General features: G+C 54.5%; 7 protein-coding genes across 7 annotated transcripts; 3 read left to right on the top strand and 4 right to left on the bottom strand.

The window, feature by feature from the left end:
- Window positions 1–1,244: 1,244 nt before the first annotated feature.
- On the top strand, window positions 1,245–2,158 carry LTHEOB_3885 (Ubiquitin conjugating enzyme; the record flags this gene model as incomplete). Its single annotated transcript, XM_035512857.1, has 3 exons — window positions 1,245–1,310; window positions 1,474–1,600; window positions 1,650–2,158. 3 exons carry the CDS (start codon window positions 1,245–1,247, stop codon window positions 2,156–2,158), a joined length of 702 nt encoding a protein of 233 aa, XP_035375278.1.
- A 643-nt stretch (window positions 2,159–2,801) lies between these two features.
- LTHEOB_3884 (DNA repair protein) lies at window positions 2,802–3,327 on the bottom strand (the record flags this gene model as incomplete). The annotated part of the gene is made up of 2 exons (XM_035512856.1): window positions 2,802–3,149; window positions 3,223–3,327. 2 exons carry the CDS (start codon window positions 3,325–3,327, stop codon window positions 2,802–2,804), a joined length of 453 nt encoding a protein of 150 aa, XP_035375277.1.
- A 452-nt stretch (window positions 3,328–3,779) lies between these two features.
- LTHEOB_3883 (uncharacterized protein) lies at window positions 3,780–5,378 on the top strand (the record flags this gene model as incomplete). The annotated part of the gene is made up of 5 exons (XM_035512855.1): window positions 3,780–3,824; window positions 3,890–3,967; window positions 4,032–4,874; window positions 4,924–5,053; window positions 5,119–5,378. The coding sequence occupies 5 exons, from the start codon at window positions 3,780–3,782 to the stop codon at window positions 5,376–5,378; spliced, it is 1,356 nt and encodes a 451-aa protein (XP_035375276.1).
- Window positions 5,379–8,037: 2,659 nt separating this feature from the next.
- Window positions 8,038–8,868, bottom strand: LTHEOB_3882 (Necrosis and ethylene inducing peptide 1; the record flags this gene model as incomplete). The annotated part of the gene is made up of 2 exons (XM_035512854.1): window positions 8,038–8,336; window positions 8,403–8,868. 2 exons carry the CDS (start codon window positions 8,866–8,868, stop codon window positions 8,038–8,040), a joined length of 765 nt encoding a protein of 254 aa, XP_035375275.1.
- Window positions 8,869–11,233: 2,365 nt separating this feature from the next.
- LTHEOB_3881 (uncharacterized protein) lies at window positions 11,234–12,856 on the bottom strand (the record flags this gene model as incomplete). Its single annotated transcript, XM_035512853.1, has 2 exons — window positions 11,234–11,974; window positions 12,029–12,856. The coding sequence occupies 2 exons, from the start codon at window positions 12,854–12,856 to the stop codon at window positions 11,234–11,236; spliced, it is 1,569 nt and encodes a 522-aa protein (XP_035375274.1).
- A 262-nt stretch (window positions 12,857–13,118) lies between these two features.
- LTHEOB_3880 (Short-chain dehydrogenase/reductase SDR) lies at window positions 13,119–14,234 on the top strand (the record flags this gene model as incomplete). Its single annotated transcript, XM_035512852.1, has 2 exons — window positions 13,119–14,087; window positions 14,139–14,234. The coding sequence occupies 2 exons, from the start codon at window positions 13,119–13,121 to the stop codon at window positions 14,232–14,234; spliced, it is 1,065 nt and encodes a 354-aa protein (XP_035375273.1).
- Window positions 14,235–14,758: 524 nt separating this feature from the next.
- On the bottom strand, window positions 14,759–16,462 carry LTHEOB_3879 (Saccharopine dehydrogenase; the record flags this gene model as incomplete). Its single annotated transcript, XM_035512850.1, has 7 exons — window positions 14,759–14,819; window positions 14,876–15,903; window positions 15,956–16,015; window positions 16,071–16,189; window positions 16,243–16,252; window positions 16,304–16,347; window positions 16,399–16,462. 7 exons carry the CDS (start codon window positions 16,460–16,462, stop codon window positions 14,759–14,761), a joined length of 1,386 nt encoding a protein of 461 aa, XP_035375272.1.
- Window positions 16,463–16,550: the final 88 nt, after the last annotated feature.

Raw genomic sequence — 16,550 nt, 5'->3', positions numbered from 1 at the left:
TCCTGGAGCATGTTTGGGTGTTGGGTGCCTTTCCATATTGCCCAAATTTGCTATCGCTGTCCTGCCTAGGCAGCTTACGGGTGCAGTGGCTTATGTGCCTCTGCAAACTGCATCCACCTGCGCAGTAGACCACATTATTATTAGGCATTAATACATTCTAAACTCACAGAACTAGTATGACAAGCGGCGAGGTGTGGATGGGGATTCCTCTGTAGGTTACCGAAAACATAGCCTTTGATCTCTCGTGGAAGACACTGCACTCTGTCTATGGACACTTCAAGCGGATATTCGGATACGGATGTGATTTTCATATGAAACAGTAATACCTAGATTTGAACCTCAATTACCTGCATAAGTAGATGTAGATCTTTCTGATGGGGTTGATTTGGAAGAGGAAGAGTTTGTGATCCACTATGATCCTCAATGGCGCGGAGGGAGCCAGGGCGATCTTTGTTTGATACTTCAAGACAGTGAACAAAATTTGACAAAATTGGAGAGGCAAGGGAAGCGGAGAGATGCAAGCAGTGGGAACGAAAAGCGTCTCGGGCCGGGCCGGCAGGGGGCGCTGCAAGCAATCTGTGTCCCGATCTCGAAGCTGTTGCGTTCATGCTGACGCAGATGCAGTCAGGGTTGGATGCGGAATGTGCGGGATCACGGCAGCTTGGCGGGAGGATCGAGATGCTGGGAGTCGAGCAGAAGGCGGTGTAAGCGAGACTGGCTTCCGGGCTGGAGTAAGTACCGCCCTCTCGACGCTTCAGCTCAACCCTCAACACCTCCGCCGCCGGCCTTCTCGCCGCATCCTCGCATCATCATCATGCGCCGCAGCCGCCTGCACAGCATCCGCCCCCGCTTCGCTAGCGCCGCAGGGGCCCGCAGCGGCTGACATGCGAAGCGCTGCGGGCGCGTAGCCGATGGTTCAGAAGGCCAGCGCCGGCGCGAAGGCTCTGCCTCCTTCGCGGCGGTCGTCGGCGAGCGTCGGGCTGGCGGGCGCGAGAAAGGGCGCAATGCTTGCGCTCGCTGATCCGCCCGCGCGCAGTCTAGCCGGCTTCGGACCGCCGTTGCCGTCAGCCTTATGCGCCTCGACCTTGCCGCCGCCTGACGATTGCGGAACCACGCTACCGTACCTTGCTGGGTCACGCCTACCAAACCCCGACTCTTAACTTCTGCCCGGTTGCGCCCTTCCTCCACCACCTCCACCCTCCCGCCGACCCTCGCACTGCTGCCCCCCGCCACACCCTGTCACCATGGCCGAGCGCGTGTTGATGAACGAGTACAAGGCTCTCGCCCAGGAGTCGTGGACCAACATCGAGGTAAGCCGTCCCTTATCGCCCCCCGCTCTCTCCTCTGCTTCGCCCGCATCCGTGGACCCTGTCCAGGGAGAACCCCTCTTGCACACCTTCTCGTTTCTACAGCTCTAGCCGCCGCCCTTTCCTCGCTAGGGACGTCACGCTTACTGACCGGCCCCTTTCGCAGCTTGTCAACGAGAACATCTTCGAGTGGGATGTTGCCCTTATCGTCCTGAACCCGGACTCCATCTACTATGGCGGATACTTCAAGGCCAAGATGAACTTCCCCAAGAACTATCCCTTCAGCCCGCCAGGTGAGCATGCTCGGTCATCCTTCACCCGGCACTCCGCTCATTAGCCCAGACTTTAAGTTCATGCGCCCGCTCTGGCATCCTAACGTGTACCCTGATGGTCGTCTCTGCATCTCCATTCTCCACCCGCCAGGCGATGACGAGATGTCCGGCGAACTCGCATCCGAACGCTGGTCGCCAGCCCAGCGTGTCGAGTCGGTCCTGCTCTCCATCCTGTCCCTGCTCGATGACGCTGAGCCCTCGTCTCCCGCAAACGTCGATGCTGGTGTCATGCTGCGCAAGGACCCTGCCAAGTACAAGGAGATGGTCAAGAAGGATCTGGACGTCAGCAAACAGGACATTCCGGAAGGCTACGTCATGCCTACCCACGAGGACGCCTTCAAGTCGAAGAAGAATGACGATATCTACATGGAGTGGGAAGACAGCGATGCCGACTCGGACTTCGGTGCCTCCGACTCCGACATGGACGACTTTGACGCCGAAGACGATGACGACGAGGAGTTCGATGAGGACATGGACGAGGACGACTCTGCCAGTGATGACGGGAAGAAGAAGGCCTGACGCAACACTCGGTTGCCGACGACATGATTTCCTTGATCTTTGCATTGCTGCATGGTTTTCGGTCTCTCCGCATCTTCATACGTCCACCCCGCGGCATCTGCCGCCCAGCCCTAGGGCTTTCTTCTAATTTGCAGCGAGGCGTTTTGGGTTCTAAGGTTCTAAGCCAGGAATATAGGCATTTGCTTGGCGTCCATGAGGCTCGCAGCGGATCAAAATATCCTACGTATACATCTTTCTTGCTTGGGGTTCATTTTCGGCATAGCGATAGACGGCGATCGTACAGAGGTCACACTACGAATTTAGAGCATTTTCTCCACACCGCCCTAACGCTGTTTCATCTAAAGTAGCTGAGTGCGACCTCACACCAGGAGCGGGGTGCGACAGCACATCCATCAGCCTGGTCGTTTGCCAGCCAGCTGACTGTCGGACAGCAAGCGAAGCACAGCCTCGTCACTCATAAATGAGCAGACTAGCGATATGGCCGTCGTAATTTGTAGGCAGCCTCCTGTCGCTCGAGTTCAGCACCTCCTTAATGTTGCACAGGGTCTGCAGAAGCGGATGGCTACCTTTTCACAGAGCGCCACAAGCGCCAATAAGCCCAGCTCATCGGAAGCGCAATTCGAGGACGCACGCGTCCTTTGTCTCAGTCGTTGGCGGAAATGTCAAACTCCTCTTGGACTTCTTTGATCCTTACGCCCCTGGACTCGGCGATGATGCCCATCAAGCCTTGGCCAATGTCGCGCATTTCGTTGTAGTTTTGCAGACGGCGGATGTGCTGCTGGACGATGTCCTTTGCAGCCTGGACCGCGGCATCCTTTTCGGCATTGGCGTCAGCCTCGGACTTGGCGGTGGGATTCGTGGCAGCCGCGTGGGAGGGGAGTTTTGCAGCCACAGAGGGAATGGCCGTCAATTCTTTAAGCACGTCGGCGCGCCGCGCGGTCAGATCGGCGAGCGTGGCCTGGAGCGCGGCCGTGCGGGCTTGCGCGTTCGGCTGGGGCTCTAGGTCAGTAATGCGTAAACGCCGATAGGAGAATTAAAATAAACGACACGAATACACAACATACCAGGCGTTTGTCTCCGTGCGGGCGCATCTGGGGACTTTCACCCCCAAGTGACGAGTCCGGCTCCACCGCGTCGCGTTGATCACGGCGTGCATTGCTCGAATCCATGCTGATAGTGGTGGGCTTTGTTGCGGGAAGCATCCATGCGGGCGGGCCCTGGGCGGATAAGGCAGGCTATGATGCAGCGGCGACCGGGGTGAGTAGTGCTGACTAACTGACTCGCGCGTTGCGTATGCGAACGCCGCCTCGTCCCGGATGCTCGTGCCGTTCCACTGCGAAGCCAACTCTCACTTTCGGGGTGATCTTCTCACTACTTTCCGAGCCTCTCGTTGTAAACAACCTCTCGCCCCGTGAGAGCCGCCCGACTTCCTGTCGCATCCTGGTTCGCCTCCCGTCGCTGCTGCACCGTCCGTCGCGGACTTCGGCTGCCCAGCGTACATCTTCTGTTTCATCCCCGTCGCAACAGTCCACCCATCATGAGGGCGGTCTATAAGCCCGCGCGCGCCGTTGGCCTGGCAGTACTCTGCCTTGCTGCCACCACCAAAGCACACGAACACCACATGGACAACATCCCTGAGGGCCAGTACGCTTCATCTGATCCCATAGTGCGTTACACCGCCAAACTCCCCCGCGTCGGCCAGCTGGAATCGCATACTGATGGTCCAAACAGGACGCTATTCTATGGATACACATTCTCCTTCAATCCCTCGCCTGGGGCGTGCTATACCCCACGGGCATGGTCTTGGGCGTGCGTTTTCCTCAATCCCGCCCTCTCCCGCTTACGCAGCGGTTCCACTCACCTGCCTGTTTAGATCACTCGCTCGAGGTGGCATGTACCACTCCAATCGGTCGCGACCGTAATGGCCATTGTCGGATACATGCTCGGACATAAGCACAAGGGTCGTCAATTTGCGCCAGGTGTTCACGGCAGCTTCGCCCCATGGTTGATGTGGATGGTCTTCGCCCAAGTTATCCTCGGTGTCTACCTTAAGCTCCACCTCGAGAAGGGCATCCACGGAAAGATCAGGAGATTCATTGTCCCCGCTCACGGCGTTGTGGGCAAGCTCATTCCCGTTGCCGCCTGGGCCCAGATGCTGTTCGGCGGCATCACTTCTCTCGGATTTTGCCGCGGTGACCACATGGGCCAATGTCTGGCGCACTTCATCATGGGCAGCGCATTTATTGGCTACGGAATTATTATGACCATTCTGCTCCTGGTCGGGCAGGCGTGGTTGAAGCGTTCCGGACGGAGCCAGGAATTCTTCGACTCGGTTATGATTGCGGCTTGGGGATGCGTCAACACTTTCACAGAGCACCGCTGGGGAGGCCCTTGGGTTCACAACGACCTACAACACACTTCCATGGGAATCGTCTGGTGGTGTGCTGGTCTCCTTGGTATCTGGCTGAGCAGGAGCAGGGACGGCAGGCCCAAGAGGAACCTCATTCCTGGCATCGTTATTCTTCTCACTGGCTTCGCAATGTCCGCTCACCCACAGACGCTGCCTCTGTCTACCATGGTCCACACTGTTTTTGGCTACACCCTCATGGCGGCCGGCCTCACCCGTATCATCGAAATCTCTTTCGTCCTCAAGGACAAGAATGGTGTCTCTGACGACGGCGCCGAGATTAACAGCTGGCAGCACCTCCCTCCCTTCGTATGTTCAACTCTCACGCTCTCGCACTACTCAAAGCTAACTTCTGCAGCTCCTCTACACTTCCGGCTTCCTCTTTATGGGCGCGACTGAGGAGCAAATGGCGCTTCTTTCCGACGCCCACGTCACCCACGTTTCCTACGTCCTCATTCTCTACGGCGTTGCCTTCCTTCTTTACCTCTGTACGTCAACCCCTTTATGCGTCTTCATATACGTGAAACACGGCACTAACAGGGATAATCCATAGTCGTCAACATGCTCCTCCACATTTACGCCACTTGGGCTTGGCCGGAATCTACTAAGCCCGACCCCGAGAGCGGCCGCGGTCAGCTTAACGGCCACGCCCGCCGCCCGCACTCGAGATCCGACGCCCAGCGCCTGCGCGATGCGGAAGAGTTTGAGCTGGAGGGCTTGATCAGCGATGAGGAGGATGCGGCGAATCTGGATGGTAGCACGGATGCGGAGCCGGAGAGTCCGAGGCACAAAGAAGGAAGAGTTAGGGTTTAAAAAAGTGATGGGAGGAGGAGAAAAATATTTCTTTTTGGAAACAGGGGAAGGCGAGGAAGCCAGGGAGAACTTCATCTTTTAACTACTACTTTTCCGTTGTTCAGACGCTGATTCAGTGCCATCATTCCTATTTCTCCTATGCCTTTTTCTTAGGGAAGAGTTTCTCGTCTTGGTTTCGGCTTTGCATGGCGTGCAGAACTGATTGCGATCTTTTCTGCTTGGCGTTGGATTTTTTTTTTTTTGCTGTTTAAGTCACTGTCTTGATATGTTGTACTGAGAGGGAGGGGTGGCATGGGAAGAGTGATCCGCTACGAGCATGGGTATTTCCACTGATAGATTTCTCGGTCGAAGTCAGTGTCTTGCGGGGAGGAAAGGAAGAATGCGTGTACTGCTGTTCGAGTTCCTTCTCTGTTCTTCAGCTCGAGAGTATTCGAAGTAGATCGCTATGGATTCTTGGGGAAGGGGAATAATTTTCTCTGCTCGTACGTTGAATTCAGGTCTTGACCATGCAAATTGAGCTTTCACCAGTCAATGCTTGCGGCTGTGTACTTGTATTCTTGCCAGGAAAGGCACGTACATATCTACACCACGATGCGCGGCAGTTTGGCGGTACTGCGTCTACGAAGGGTAGACGGGAAAGACGGCACGTGAATCAGTAGTTGTCTCACGTGCGGTACTTTGGCGGTGGTGGAGAGAGCCGAATGCGGCTGGGGTATAAAAGGCATCTCTGGGGATACCTAGTACAGGCTATCTTGGACATGCTATTCCCTGAAACCCTCAAAGATTTGGAATGCTGACTAGGAATGACTGGTCATCTCAGCAACCGGATCCCTTACGTACTGCTGGAGTATTTTTGTGTTGGTTCCTGATACCGCAATATTCCCAGGCGGCATTTTTGTGGTGGCCAAGGCAAATAATCGACGACGCTGTGCTGAAGAAGGTGATGGAAAGCCGCAGGAAGGAGTGATGGTGAAGGTGGATATGGGATGATGTCGGTGGGGAATGGAAAGTGAGGAAGTTGGTAAGGGTGCTGCTTCAAATTTTCTGAGTCGAAGCACAGTTGTCAAAACCAATGTCATGGGTAGCTGAAGGAAATTTCTGGACACAAGTGTAGCACATTTATGTTCAGACGATGGCTTCAATTGTTTATATGAATCGAGTTCATGTTGGTAGTTTCCCACATGGTTAGTGGGAAGCTCACGCGCGGAGAATTACCCGTGATCCGGCTTAGAGTTTGCGTATCACTATCCGATTTTTGAAGCATCTCTGACAGCGATAGTGAATTGTGCGCTATTCATCTGCCTTGGAGGTAGCTTGCATAAGCGTGAGACCCACACATCATTATCTCTAGCTGACCTGCGACTGTTCGGCAAGCCTTTTTGCAACTTGCTATGCCAGACTAGAAATCATGCGAAGCGGAAAAGATGAATTTAGATCATTAAAAGTAGATGCTGAATCTCAGTATGACTTATTCTCGCTGCCGGACCGTATTGAAAGGGTATAGCTACCGCTCAAGAGAATGCGTCTCAAGAACAGTGCGCAGAAGGTCCCCGGAACACATAATACATTTCACCCCAGTTGCATGCCGTACTACCCGCACTTTTTAAAATAATTAGCTGTTGATCCACAGTCGTGGCAGATTGCCCAGAAATTGAAGCCTAAAAACTCCAAGATACTGGTTTATGTACCGAGACTGGATCATGAGGTCATCGTGCACCGTTGAATATGTACCATGTGACAAGGTCCTGAGATTGGCTACCTAAACCTCCGTGGACACGTGAATTCCTCCCGAGCACGTGTAGTGGCAGCCATTGCTTTAACGTGCGGCGAAAAATAAAGCAGCGAGCCTCTGAAGGCTCATGACAACCGCTATAAGAAGCGCCCAGGGAAGTTGATTCTCCGGCCTATTAAGGACTCAAAACTTCTCTGGGCTGTCTGTGGATAAGACCTCTCTGTTGCTGTGCCTACAAAGGGATATAAATTGTCATATGGCACGGTGAGACACTCTTGAAAATTGTTGCATTGCATCAGTGAGTAAATCTGCTGTCTACGCTATAAGTTATGGAATAATGATGAACACCATTATTAGATCTCTAGAGCATAAGAGTACGTTAATTCGTAGAAACAATGAAGAAGATACAATGTAGAAGGATAGAATTAAAAGAAACATACTACTAGTGGTAGTTTTACGTAGAAGGCCTTTAAATAGGCGATCTGAGGCTCCATAGTAAAAAAAACATACATAAAGATAGCTCCTCTTATGTAATATGGAAGGTAACCTTTGTCTTTCGTACCTCGCCGTAGATTCCTACTTAAAAAGAGAGAATGCACCAGGTAAAAGGTCTTATGTAGAAGCACCGGGCACATTTCTTGACGAAGTGCCGATTGTTGGCTTAGCCATCGCTTCAACAGATAATGCTCACATAAGCCAAGGGTACATGTTAGTGCACTCTGCATCACTTTAACGACCCATAAAAAAGGATTCTGATGAAGGAAGAATGTGATAATATACGTGTAGTTCATGAAGGTATAAGTATATATGTAGAAGCAAAATTGCAAACAATGAAGGTTTGAATTAAGTGTGCAAGCAAATGACACACCCAAGCAGTTGTGTCGGGCTTGAATTGTGGGTAGACAGAGGAGTTTGTGAGTGTTTGGCTTAGACCCAAGCCTTGTTGAGGTTATTGTTGAAGTTGTCTTTGTTGAACGGACAGTTGGCTTTGCCCCACTTGTGCTCATTGAGGGCGTCCGTGGTAGCCTTAGGGAGCGTACTCCAATCGACCATCCAGAAGTCACGGCCAGGGCTGGTCTTGAACTGCAGCTCGTGATTCGTGGGGAAGTTGGTCATGTATTCGACCTGGAGGCGGTTGCCATCGCGCATCTGGGGGTTGGTGGTCTTCTTGTAGGAGCCATGACCCGAAGCGGCGGCACCGAAGACGCGGGGGTTGGCGTTGGCCGCTATTGATTGAAGTGTCAGCTGTCATGCAATTCACCAAATGAACTGCCAGGTTGAGGGAAACTCACGGTTGTCAATCCAGATGACGACGTTCTCCCAGTCGTGGCGGTGACCGAAGTTGCCACCGCCGTCGGAGATCTGGTCCTTGGGGAAGTACCAGGCGTACATAATGGCGTAGCGGCCATTGTGCCAGGCACCGCGGGCATAGGTCTGACCGCGGCGGTCATCCCTGCAGCCACCGGTGGCACTGCCAGTGTTGTCGAGACCACCGCTCACCTGGCCCTTGTCGTTGACGGCGGTGTACGACTGGCAGCCGGAAGCGATGTGGAGGAACGGCTCGTAGCGGCGGATGGCATTACCTTCAACGCCACCACGGACCTTTTCAGGCATGGGCCAAAGAGAGTCGTGAGCGACCGTAGGAGCGCGCTTGTCCAGAGCCTGGATGCTCTCAGCAGCCGCCTCGGGAGCAGCAAGTGGAGCAGCCACAGCGCTGGAAGCGGCAGCGAGGAGGGCGATGAAGTTGCTGTAATGCATCTTGCGGTGCAAAAAGAATGCTCGGGTTGGTTCAAATGAGTGAGGAGCTCGTCAGTGATGATGATCTAGAGTTGATGGCACTTGTGCTTTATATATCCCTTCCGTGCTTTGCTTGTTGTTGAAACAGCTACATATCTTGGCGATATCAGCTCCATTGCAGTGGTAGTAAAGCAAGGACCAGAAGGTGATACTCGAGTTCGCTCTGCTGCATTTCCTAACCTCGAACAGCCTTAGCAGGTGACTACCTATCGACTGTTGCTTGGCAGAGCTTGCTCCGCCCCGCCGATATCACAAATGGCATCACGATTCGTGGAAGTTGTACGAGACACTAGTCTATCCACACACGTTACTGACTCTTGCAACAACAGCATAGGAAACGATAGGAGTTGTTTTGTGTTTGTTTTGTGTGCATAGTACCTAAGGGAATAAGACGTTATGCTTGTAAGCATACATCACCAGTCGATAATGCTACGTTCCGATCATATTCTAGAACTCTTGTCTTGGTACATATCAGGAAGAATTATACTAATTTGATGGCAAAATAAGTACCTACGGCTCCTTACGGAAACTGCAGGAATGGCGCACATGACGAAACAGCCACGGCGGGATCTGCACGAATTATGTAGCTGACTCGATGTTTAAGCCTCGCTAGGCTGAGTCGAGCGGCTGAACTCTATTTCCAGGGCAGAATTTAGCTCGTTCGTGCCACGCTAATGCCCGAACGTAAGGCTGACATGCACAAGGAGAATAAACATACTCTCGACGTACATTAGCCAGAGCAGCAATATTGCTTATACAATACTTTATAGCAGAGTACGCTCTTGTGTCTCCGTTGGATGTTCAAGATGGGCCGTACTGTTCCCAAGCTTGGTGTTCCCACCTGGCACGTCTGAGACCGCTCCATCTGGTCCGAGCACCGTATGATTGAATCGCGCTTGCCACCTACGCTAGAATCACTGGCGCGGCGTTCTAGCATCCTTACCCGTTTCCTGGAGAATGCGCTAGCTGCAGGACTCTTCCTTGTTCTTGGCTTTTAGAGTGGAGGCCGTCTGCCTCCACCGTTTCGCCTCTTTGCTTGCGCCTGCTATATTCGGACATGGAATATACCGGATACGAAGTTCTCCATCTCCAGAGGCGTGACGTGACAGTCGAAGGCTAGCGCGAGGAATAGCAAAAGAATTATTCCTCAGTACCTTCCTACAATGAACAACATATGTGGGTAGTAGAAGCTATCGCCCGGGTGTGAATGTACAATCGTTAATTCGACATTTACTTCCGGATGATAGCTTCGCCTACCCATGGTATGAGCGAAATACAAACCCAAGCTAGCCTTCGGCTACAACACCCCTATGTACACCGACTCTTGGCAACAATGGAGGCTCTTCGGCAATCTCGTATACTGACTCGGGTATATCCCGCGCCGGGCCGTTCAAAAAATCAGGCGGGTAGATCGCCGGAGCTGCCGATTCTGTTCCGAGTCCGAATCCGGGACGCTGGTGAGGATATCCTTGTGGCGGCAAGCCGGCTTTTCCGATCCCAGTGTGAAATTGAGGGTGGATCAGAGTAGCATGGCGATGGCTGTTGGGGGAAGGGCAGTGACTAAGTGTAGATAGTACACGTAAAACGATACACACACCTTTCTCTGAGATACATGACTCTCACACAACAGTATCAGCAGAGCAGCCATCATAGTACCGCACTTTAGGAAGCTGTCAGGTGTGACCTTCGGACCCTTTGGCGCCATCATGGCACTATCGTCTGCTGTCCGGCGTGAGAAGCGAAATTGGACCCTTGGCGGCACCTATGGAAAAATTTCCCCACAGTGTACGAGACGCCACCACTTGGCGTGAACCTCTACGCATCCATCTCAACAGTCTCCTATACCCTTAGACCCATCCCTTATCACGGATTCCCGGACCACTCGAAGAAAGCACAGACGTATAACAGACGTTCGGTGGGTCCGCAGAGTTAAGAGCTCTTGAAAGGTTGGACATACCTTGGAAACCAGCGCAGTAGCAGCGTCGTGGAACATGTACTTCTGAGGAATTACAGAAATAAGAATCTGAAGGACGAAAGAAGTGTTCGCAATGGGAGTTGTGATTGAATTAGATCCACACCCAAACATGCAGGGTGATCTCCAGGACTTTGATAAAATACAGATGTAGAGATGATTGCGTACCTGTGGCAGAATTCCTCCAACGCCATGCCATGCTGAAATCGTACACTCACTTGGGGACGCAACACGCTTTCAAGTTTGAAAAAGGCATGTGGGACCTTCCACAACCCTCTCTTCGCAATCACCTGCAGCGTTTTCCTACTCCTGCTTGATTCAAGCGGAGCCCCTTTAGCCGGAATGCCAGCACCATCACTCTGCAGTGGGAGTACCCACACCAGATATTCCGCCCGGCATTCTGGTCCGCCAATCCCCTCTCGCGCTAGCTTCTCGACTCGCCGAATGTGAGTGTCCCGCCCTTAACCGCACGCCCTCGTCTCTCAACTCCCTACCCTGTCGGGCACGCTCCACCCGGCCGGCCCTTTCCTCGGCTTCGCGAAGCTTCTGGCCCTCCACAGCCATGCGGGCCTCAAGCTCATTCGCCGAGCCTGGAGCGAACTGCCGTTGCGGCTTCGGTAGCGCTGCCGAGCTGGAAGAAGCTGCCTGCGACGCCGAGCCGTTCGTGCGTCCACCGGCCTTGCTGCCGCCATCCATGACCGTCTCGATGCTTTCGGCCATAGCGTCGACGGCGGGTTCCTCGGCCGCCTGCTCGGAGCCTTCTTCGCCGGCAGAGCCGCCCTCGTCGCCGCCGCGGGTGTTCTTCTTGCGCGGCCAAACATTAGGCACTACAATTTGCTGGAATCGAGGCTCGACGCAGCGCTCATCGAACCATGTGTGCAGGCGGCTCTCAATAAGCTGGGCAATTTTAGGAACGTCCTGAAGGCGTGAACGGCTACCAAGAAGAGAGCGAACTGAGAGATCGAGGCGATAGTCATCCAGGAAGGTGAAGGCTAGGGTAGTAGGAGTATGTGACGAAGAATTGGAGCCTGGGTTGGAGGAATTGAGGTCTGCAGAAGCTGACGGCTGTGTGGATGGGATAAAGGACAGTGAGAGCTATATACCAGGTCAGTCGACTGAGCCAAAGAGTCAAATGTAGATAATACTCACAGTTCCACTAAACCGCACCACTGACACTGCCAGAGCAACAGGCAGCACTGCGACCCTGGGTCTTGGCCAATTCAGCATCAACGTCGTTTCGATGCCCAAGGTGATGACGTCGCTCAAATCCACGTCCATCCGTGCCTGCAACCTGCCCTCATTCGAGAGACCCCCGTCACTCTTATTCGGGCTACCCAATCCCAACCCGCCATCCTCGACCGGAATAACCCTGCAATTGCTGAAAATGGGAAACTCGTCGCCCAGCTCGATCTCGGTGACGCGTATCTCTCCCAGCCAGTCCGGACGCGTGGGGCCGTTCAGAATGTTGGTCAGCGAAGTCAGCACGGCGTCGTCCTGGCGGGCGTCGGCACGCAACTGGGCGATGGTCTGGGCGATCAGCACGTTGAACCAGTCCAGGCTCTCGGGCTGGTGGCCCTTGACGTTGTAGTAGGTCTTGGCGAGGATGGTGGCGCTGGTGACGGGCGGCGGCGGGCGCAGGATGGTGCTGCGTTTGTGGCGGAGGAGAGTCGAGGACGCGGGCGGGACGCCGGCGGCGGTTGCGGAGAGGGTGCGCTGGTGGGCGAGGGTGCGTTCGCGCCGTTCCGCCGCCCGCGTCGCGTGCCGCACGTCGGCCGGCGGCGGCTCGCCGAAGATGAAGAATTTGATGAAGAAGAAGATCAGGAGCGTCACCGAGAGCTGGCCTAGCAGGAAGCCCTGGGTGAAGGAGAGGCCGGTGGGCTGCGGTGTCGGTGCCAGGGCGGGCACGTCTGGCGGGGTCGAAGTCAGTGTCTGGTATTCAGCTCGCAGAATGGGGAACCTGCCTCTTGCAGCATCCATTGTGCAGGAGGGAGACACGGGGAGACTAGCGTCTACCGCAAGGACATGGTTCTGCATAAATTGCGAGAAGAAACTGCAGGTGTTTGACGCGGAGCTGGTCGAGGACGTGCTTCCTGACTCGCGGTCCACAGCAAATCCTCCGCAATGACGTCCACGCGCCCGCACCGCGTCACGGCCATCTAGGCTTTCCCCAGACTCTCCCATCACCACCTTGTCTCCGTCCAATTTCCCCGCGGACGACACGCTCCGCCCGACCGATGCCATGAACAACGACGCCGACAGCCCCAGCCTCTCCCCCTCGACCGCGCTGCGGCACCAGCCGCGCCTCCAGCTGCCCGCGACATGCGAGCCGCCGACGAGCGGCAGCGGCGACGCCAACACCAACCCGGTCAAGCAGGCGACGTGGATCATCTTCGGCGCGACGGGCCACATGGGGCGGTCGCTGACGCGGGCGGCGCTGGCGCACGGCGACCGCGTGGCCGCCGTCGGGTGGACGCAGGAGAACACGGTCGAGCAGATGAAGCGGTGGGAGGCCAGCAACGGGCCCAACTGCCTCGGCCTGCTGTGCGACGTGCGCGCCCGCGAGACGGTCGCTGCTGCCATCAAGGCCGTCACGAACCGCTGGGGCTCTTTCGGCATCGTGGCCAATTGTACCGGCTACGGCGTCATTGGCGCGTGTGAGGAGCAGGACGAGGCTGAGCTACGGGCGCAGGTCGAGACGAATTTCTTCGGCACCGTGCATATACTTCAGCTCACCTTGCCGCTGTTTCGCGCTCAGCAGCATGGCAGGTACTTGATTTTTAGTAGCACGGCAGGCGCGTTGGGCGTGCCTGGGTTGGGGCCGTACTGCGCAACGAAATATGCAGTGGAAGGGTTGATTGAAAGTATGTTGTATGAAGTGGATGCGTTCAATATCAAGGCGACGCTGGTAGAGCCGGGGCATGTGCGGTTGGATGAGCCGGAGGATTCCGACGGAGAGGGCGTCAAGTTAAAGCGGTATGGCCACTTCTTTGTGAAGCCGGCAAGAGAACCATACAATGGCCCGACTGCACCCGCTGGACATGCGAAGCGCATGGTTCAATGGCTGAATGATCGGCAACCCACTAGTGCAGTCAAGAGTGCCGAATTGGTCTGGCAATTGGGGCATTGCTCATATCCGCCATTGAGACTGTTGCTGGGCTCTTATGCGGTAGACAGTATCAGGGATCGCTTGAGAAGTGTAATCGAAGAGGTAAGCGCGAATTTTACTCACCGATGTTTTGTCTGGCTGACACAGTAAAAGATCGAGGATTGGAAACATCTAAGCTTTCCAGCAAACGCTGAGGAAGAACAGCAGTCATCACAAATGCCAGGTGGAGCCCAAGAAGGCGGAGAATGAATACCCAGGAGATGCATGAAATTCAAGAACTTTGAGGGTAGTCTGGACCTTGCGGAGGGGTTTCATCAATCTCCCCAAGGACCGTGAAAGGCGATACGCTTAGTGTGGAATCGCCGTATCCTAGACTGTGAACCTGTACAACGCCCCTAAGGGAGAATGCACTTTGACTGAAAATGCCAGATACCGTTTGTTTAAGCATAGTAGAGGCTTCGCTGGAAGAGTTTGTACGGGGCCAACTCGTTCCAGCTTGACCATGAGGGATGGCAATGCATGTTCAGAAGACGAGATTGTAATTCTAGTTCAATTGTGCCTGATCCAGCATGTGAAGAATGAACATGAATTGCAATGTTCTGATTAGGCATTGGGATACTGTTAGCTATTGCTGGTTGGAGACATAGGTGGTTATGTGAAAGTCTGCATATCACAAATAGCATCATGCAAAAGCAGTGTCCTGGATCCCTTTTATTTTTCCTAGTTACCCTTTTGTTTTTACGTCAGTTGTTCGTATGGGTCAAATTGTGCATTTAAGCAATGGTCTTCTCCTTCATCTCAATGCCGTACTTCTCCTTGAGCTCCTTGATGAGCCTGCAATACTAACGTTAGCATGCCAATCATTCGTGGGAATTCTAGAAAAGACTTACGGGTCGTTGATAGCAGGAGTCATGGGGGCGAGAATACCCTTCTCGCTGATGGAGCCGTTCAGGACCTGCTTGACGGCAACGGCGCAAGGAACACCGACGAGCTTGGCCATGGCGGAGTAACCGCCAGAGCCCTCGGGAGCACCGTACTCGACGAGAGTCGAGGTGCGAACCTCCTTGGAGCCGTCAGCATGCTCAATGCCGAACTTGTGCTGCAGCATGACCATATCCCTCTCGCCCTTCTCGTACTGCATCTTCTTCTCAAGAGTGGCGCAGAGGGTGTCGAGAGGGTTGCCGCGGGGAGTGACGGGCTCCTGGCTGAACATGCCGATCCAGCGGAGACCGTTGAGGATGCGGGCCTTCTCCTCGTTGTTGGCGAAGTTGGTCTTAGAGCCAATGGCCCAGACGAGGTCGGTGTCGGCGTCAGAGGAGGAGCCAAGGACGCGCTTGGTGACCTCGCGCCAGGACAGAGGAGTGCTGCCGGGCTTGAGGTAGTCGACCTCATCGTCAGACAGGAAGCCAATGTCGACGAGAGCCTTGATGAACTCGGGGAAGCCCTGGAAACGGAGGGTACCACGGACGATGGTGTCAGCCTCCGGGATGTTGTAGCGCTCCTTGTAGGGAGTGCTGTCACGGTTGGGGTAGGCGACGAAAGCGTAGCCAGGGTAGATGAAGTAGGGCTTGGCAGTGCCCATCAGGTCCTTGGAAGCAATGTCGACGACCTTGCCGCCGTCGTAGTACTTGGCGGCGTTGCGGAGAGCAAGGAGGACACCGCGAGAAGACCACGAGAACTTGTAGCCGAGCGGGTTGTCAGAGTCCTCGGGGGCGGGGAGACCACCGCAGTAGGACAGGAAGGAGGTGATCTTGCCACCAGCCTTGTGCACCTCATCGATGGTCTTGACGGCGTACAGGTGGTCAATACCGGGGTCGAGACCGATCTCGTTCATGACGGTGATGCCAGCAGCCTTGGCCTCGGCATCCAGCTCCATCATCGCGGGAGAGACGTAGCTGGTGGTGACGACATGCTTCTTCTACATGGGTGTGAGAATTGCTTGGTTTGATCAGTAGTAGGTCATGACTTACGTTGCGGATGGCAGACTTGATGACAGTGGCGTGGTGGGTGTAGGGAATCAGGGAGATGGTCTGCAATCAATCAGTTTTTGGGCCAATGGTCAATCTGGTGGATTGTATCACTTACAAGAGCGTGCTTGCCAACCTGCGCATCAAGAGCCTTGTCGTCCGAGACGTCAAGGGAGATGGCGGTGGCGTTCTTGATGCCCTCAGAGAACTTCTTGGCGTTCTCAAGGGTACGGCAGGCTACGAAGATTGTTGGCTCCTAATTCGACTTCCGAAGTGACGTTTTTACTTACCAACGGTGACCTAAGTGACGTTAGAATTTACAGATGTAATCAGTGGGGTGGTGGCACGTACGTTGAAGCCGGACTCGCTCAGGATCTCGGCAGTGGGACGGGCCACTGAACACCAAATCAGAACGAAGCCATTTAGCCGACATAATCATCACTCACCAAAGCCGGAGCCGAGCAGGAGGATGGACTGGCTAGAGCCGGTAACGGGGGGAATAGCGTCCATTTTGGCGAAGATTCAAATAAACGATGGTCCTGCAGACGGAGCGTGAGCGATCAATTGAGCTCGAAACCCGATGCAAAGGGTCGGGGGC

Source organism: Lasiodiplodia theobromae, assembly GCF_012971845.1.
Source record: "Lasiodiplodia theobromae strain AM2As chromosome Unknown scaffold_10, whole genome shotgun sequence".
In the NCBI taxonomy this organism is placed as follows: Eukaryota; Fungi; Ascomycota; class Dothideomycetes; order Botryosphaeriales; family Botryosphaeriaceae; genus Lasiodiplodia; species Lasiodiplodia theobromae.
The sequence above is the reverse complement of the archived record's forward strand: the minus strand, read 5'-3'. Positions and strand labels throughout refer to the sequence as shown.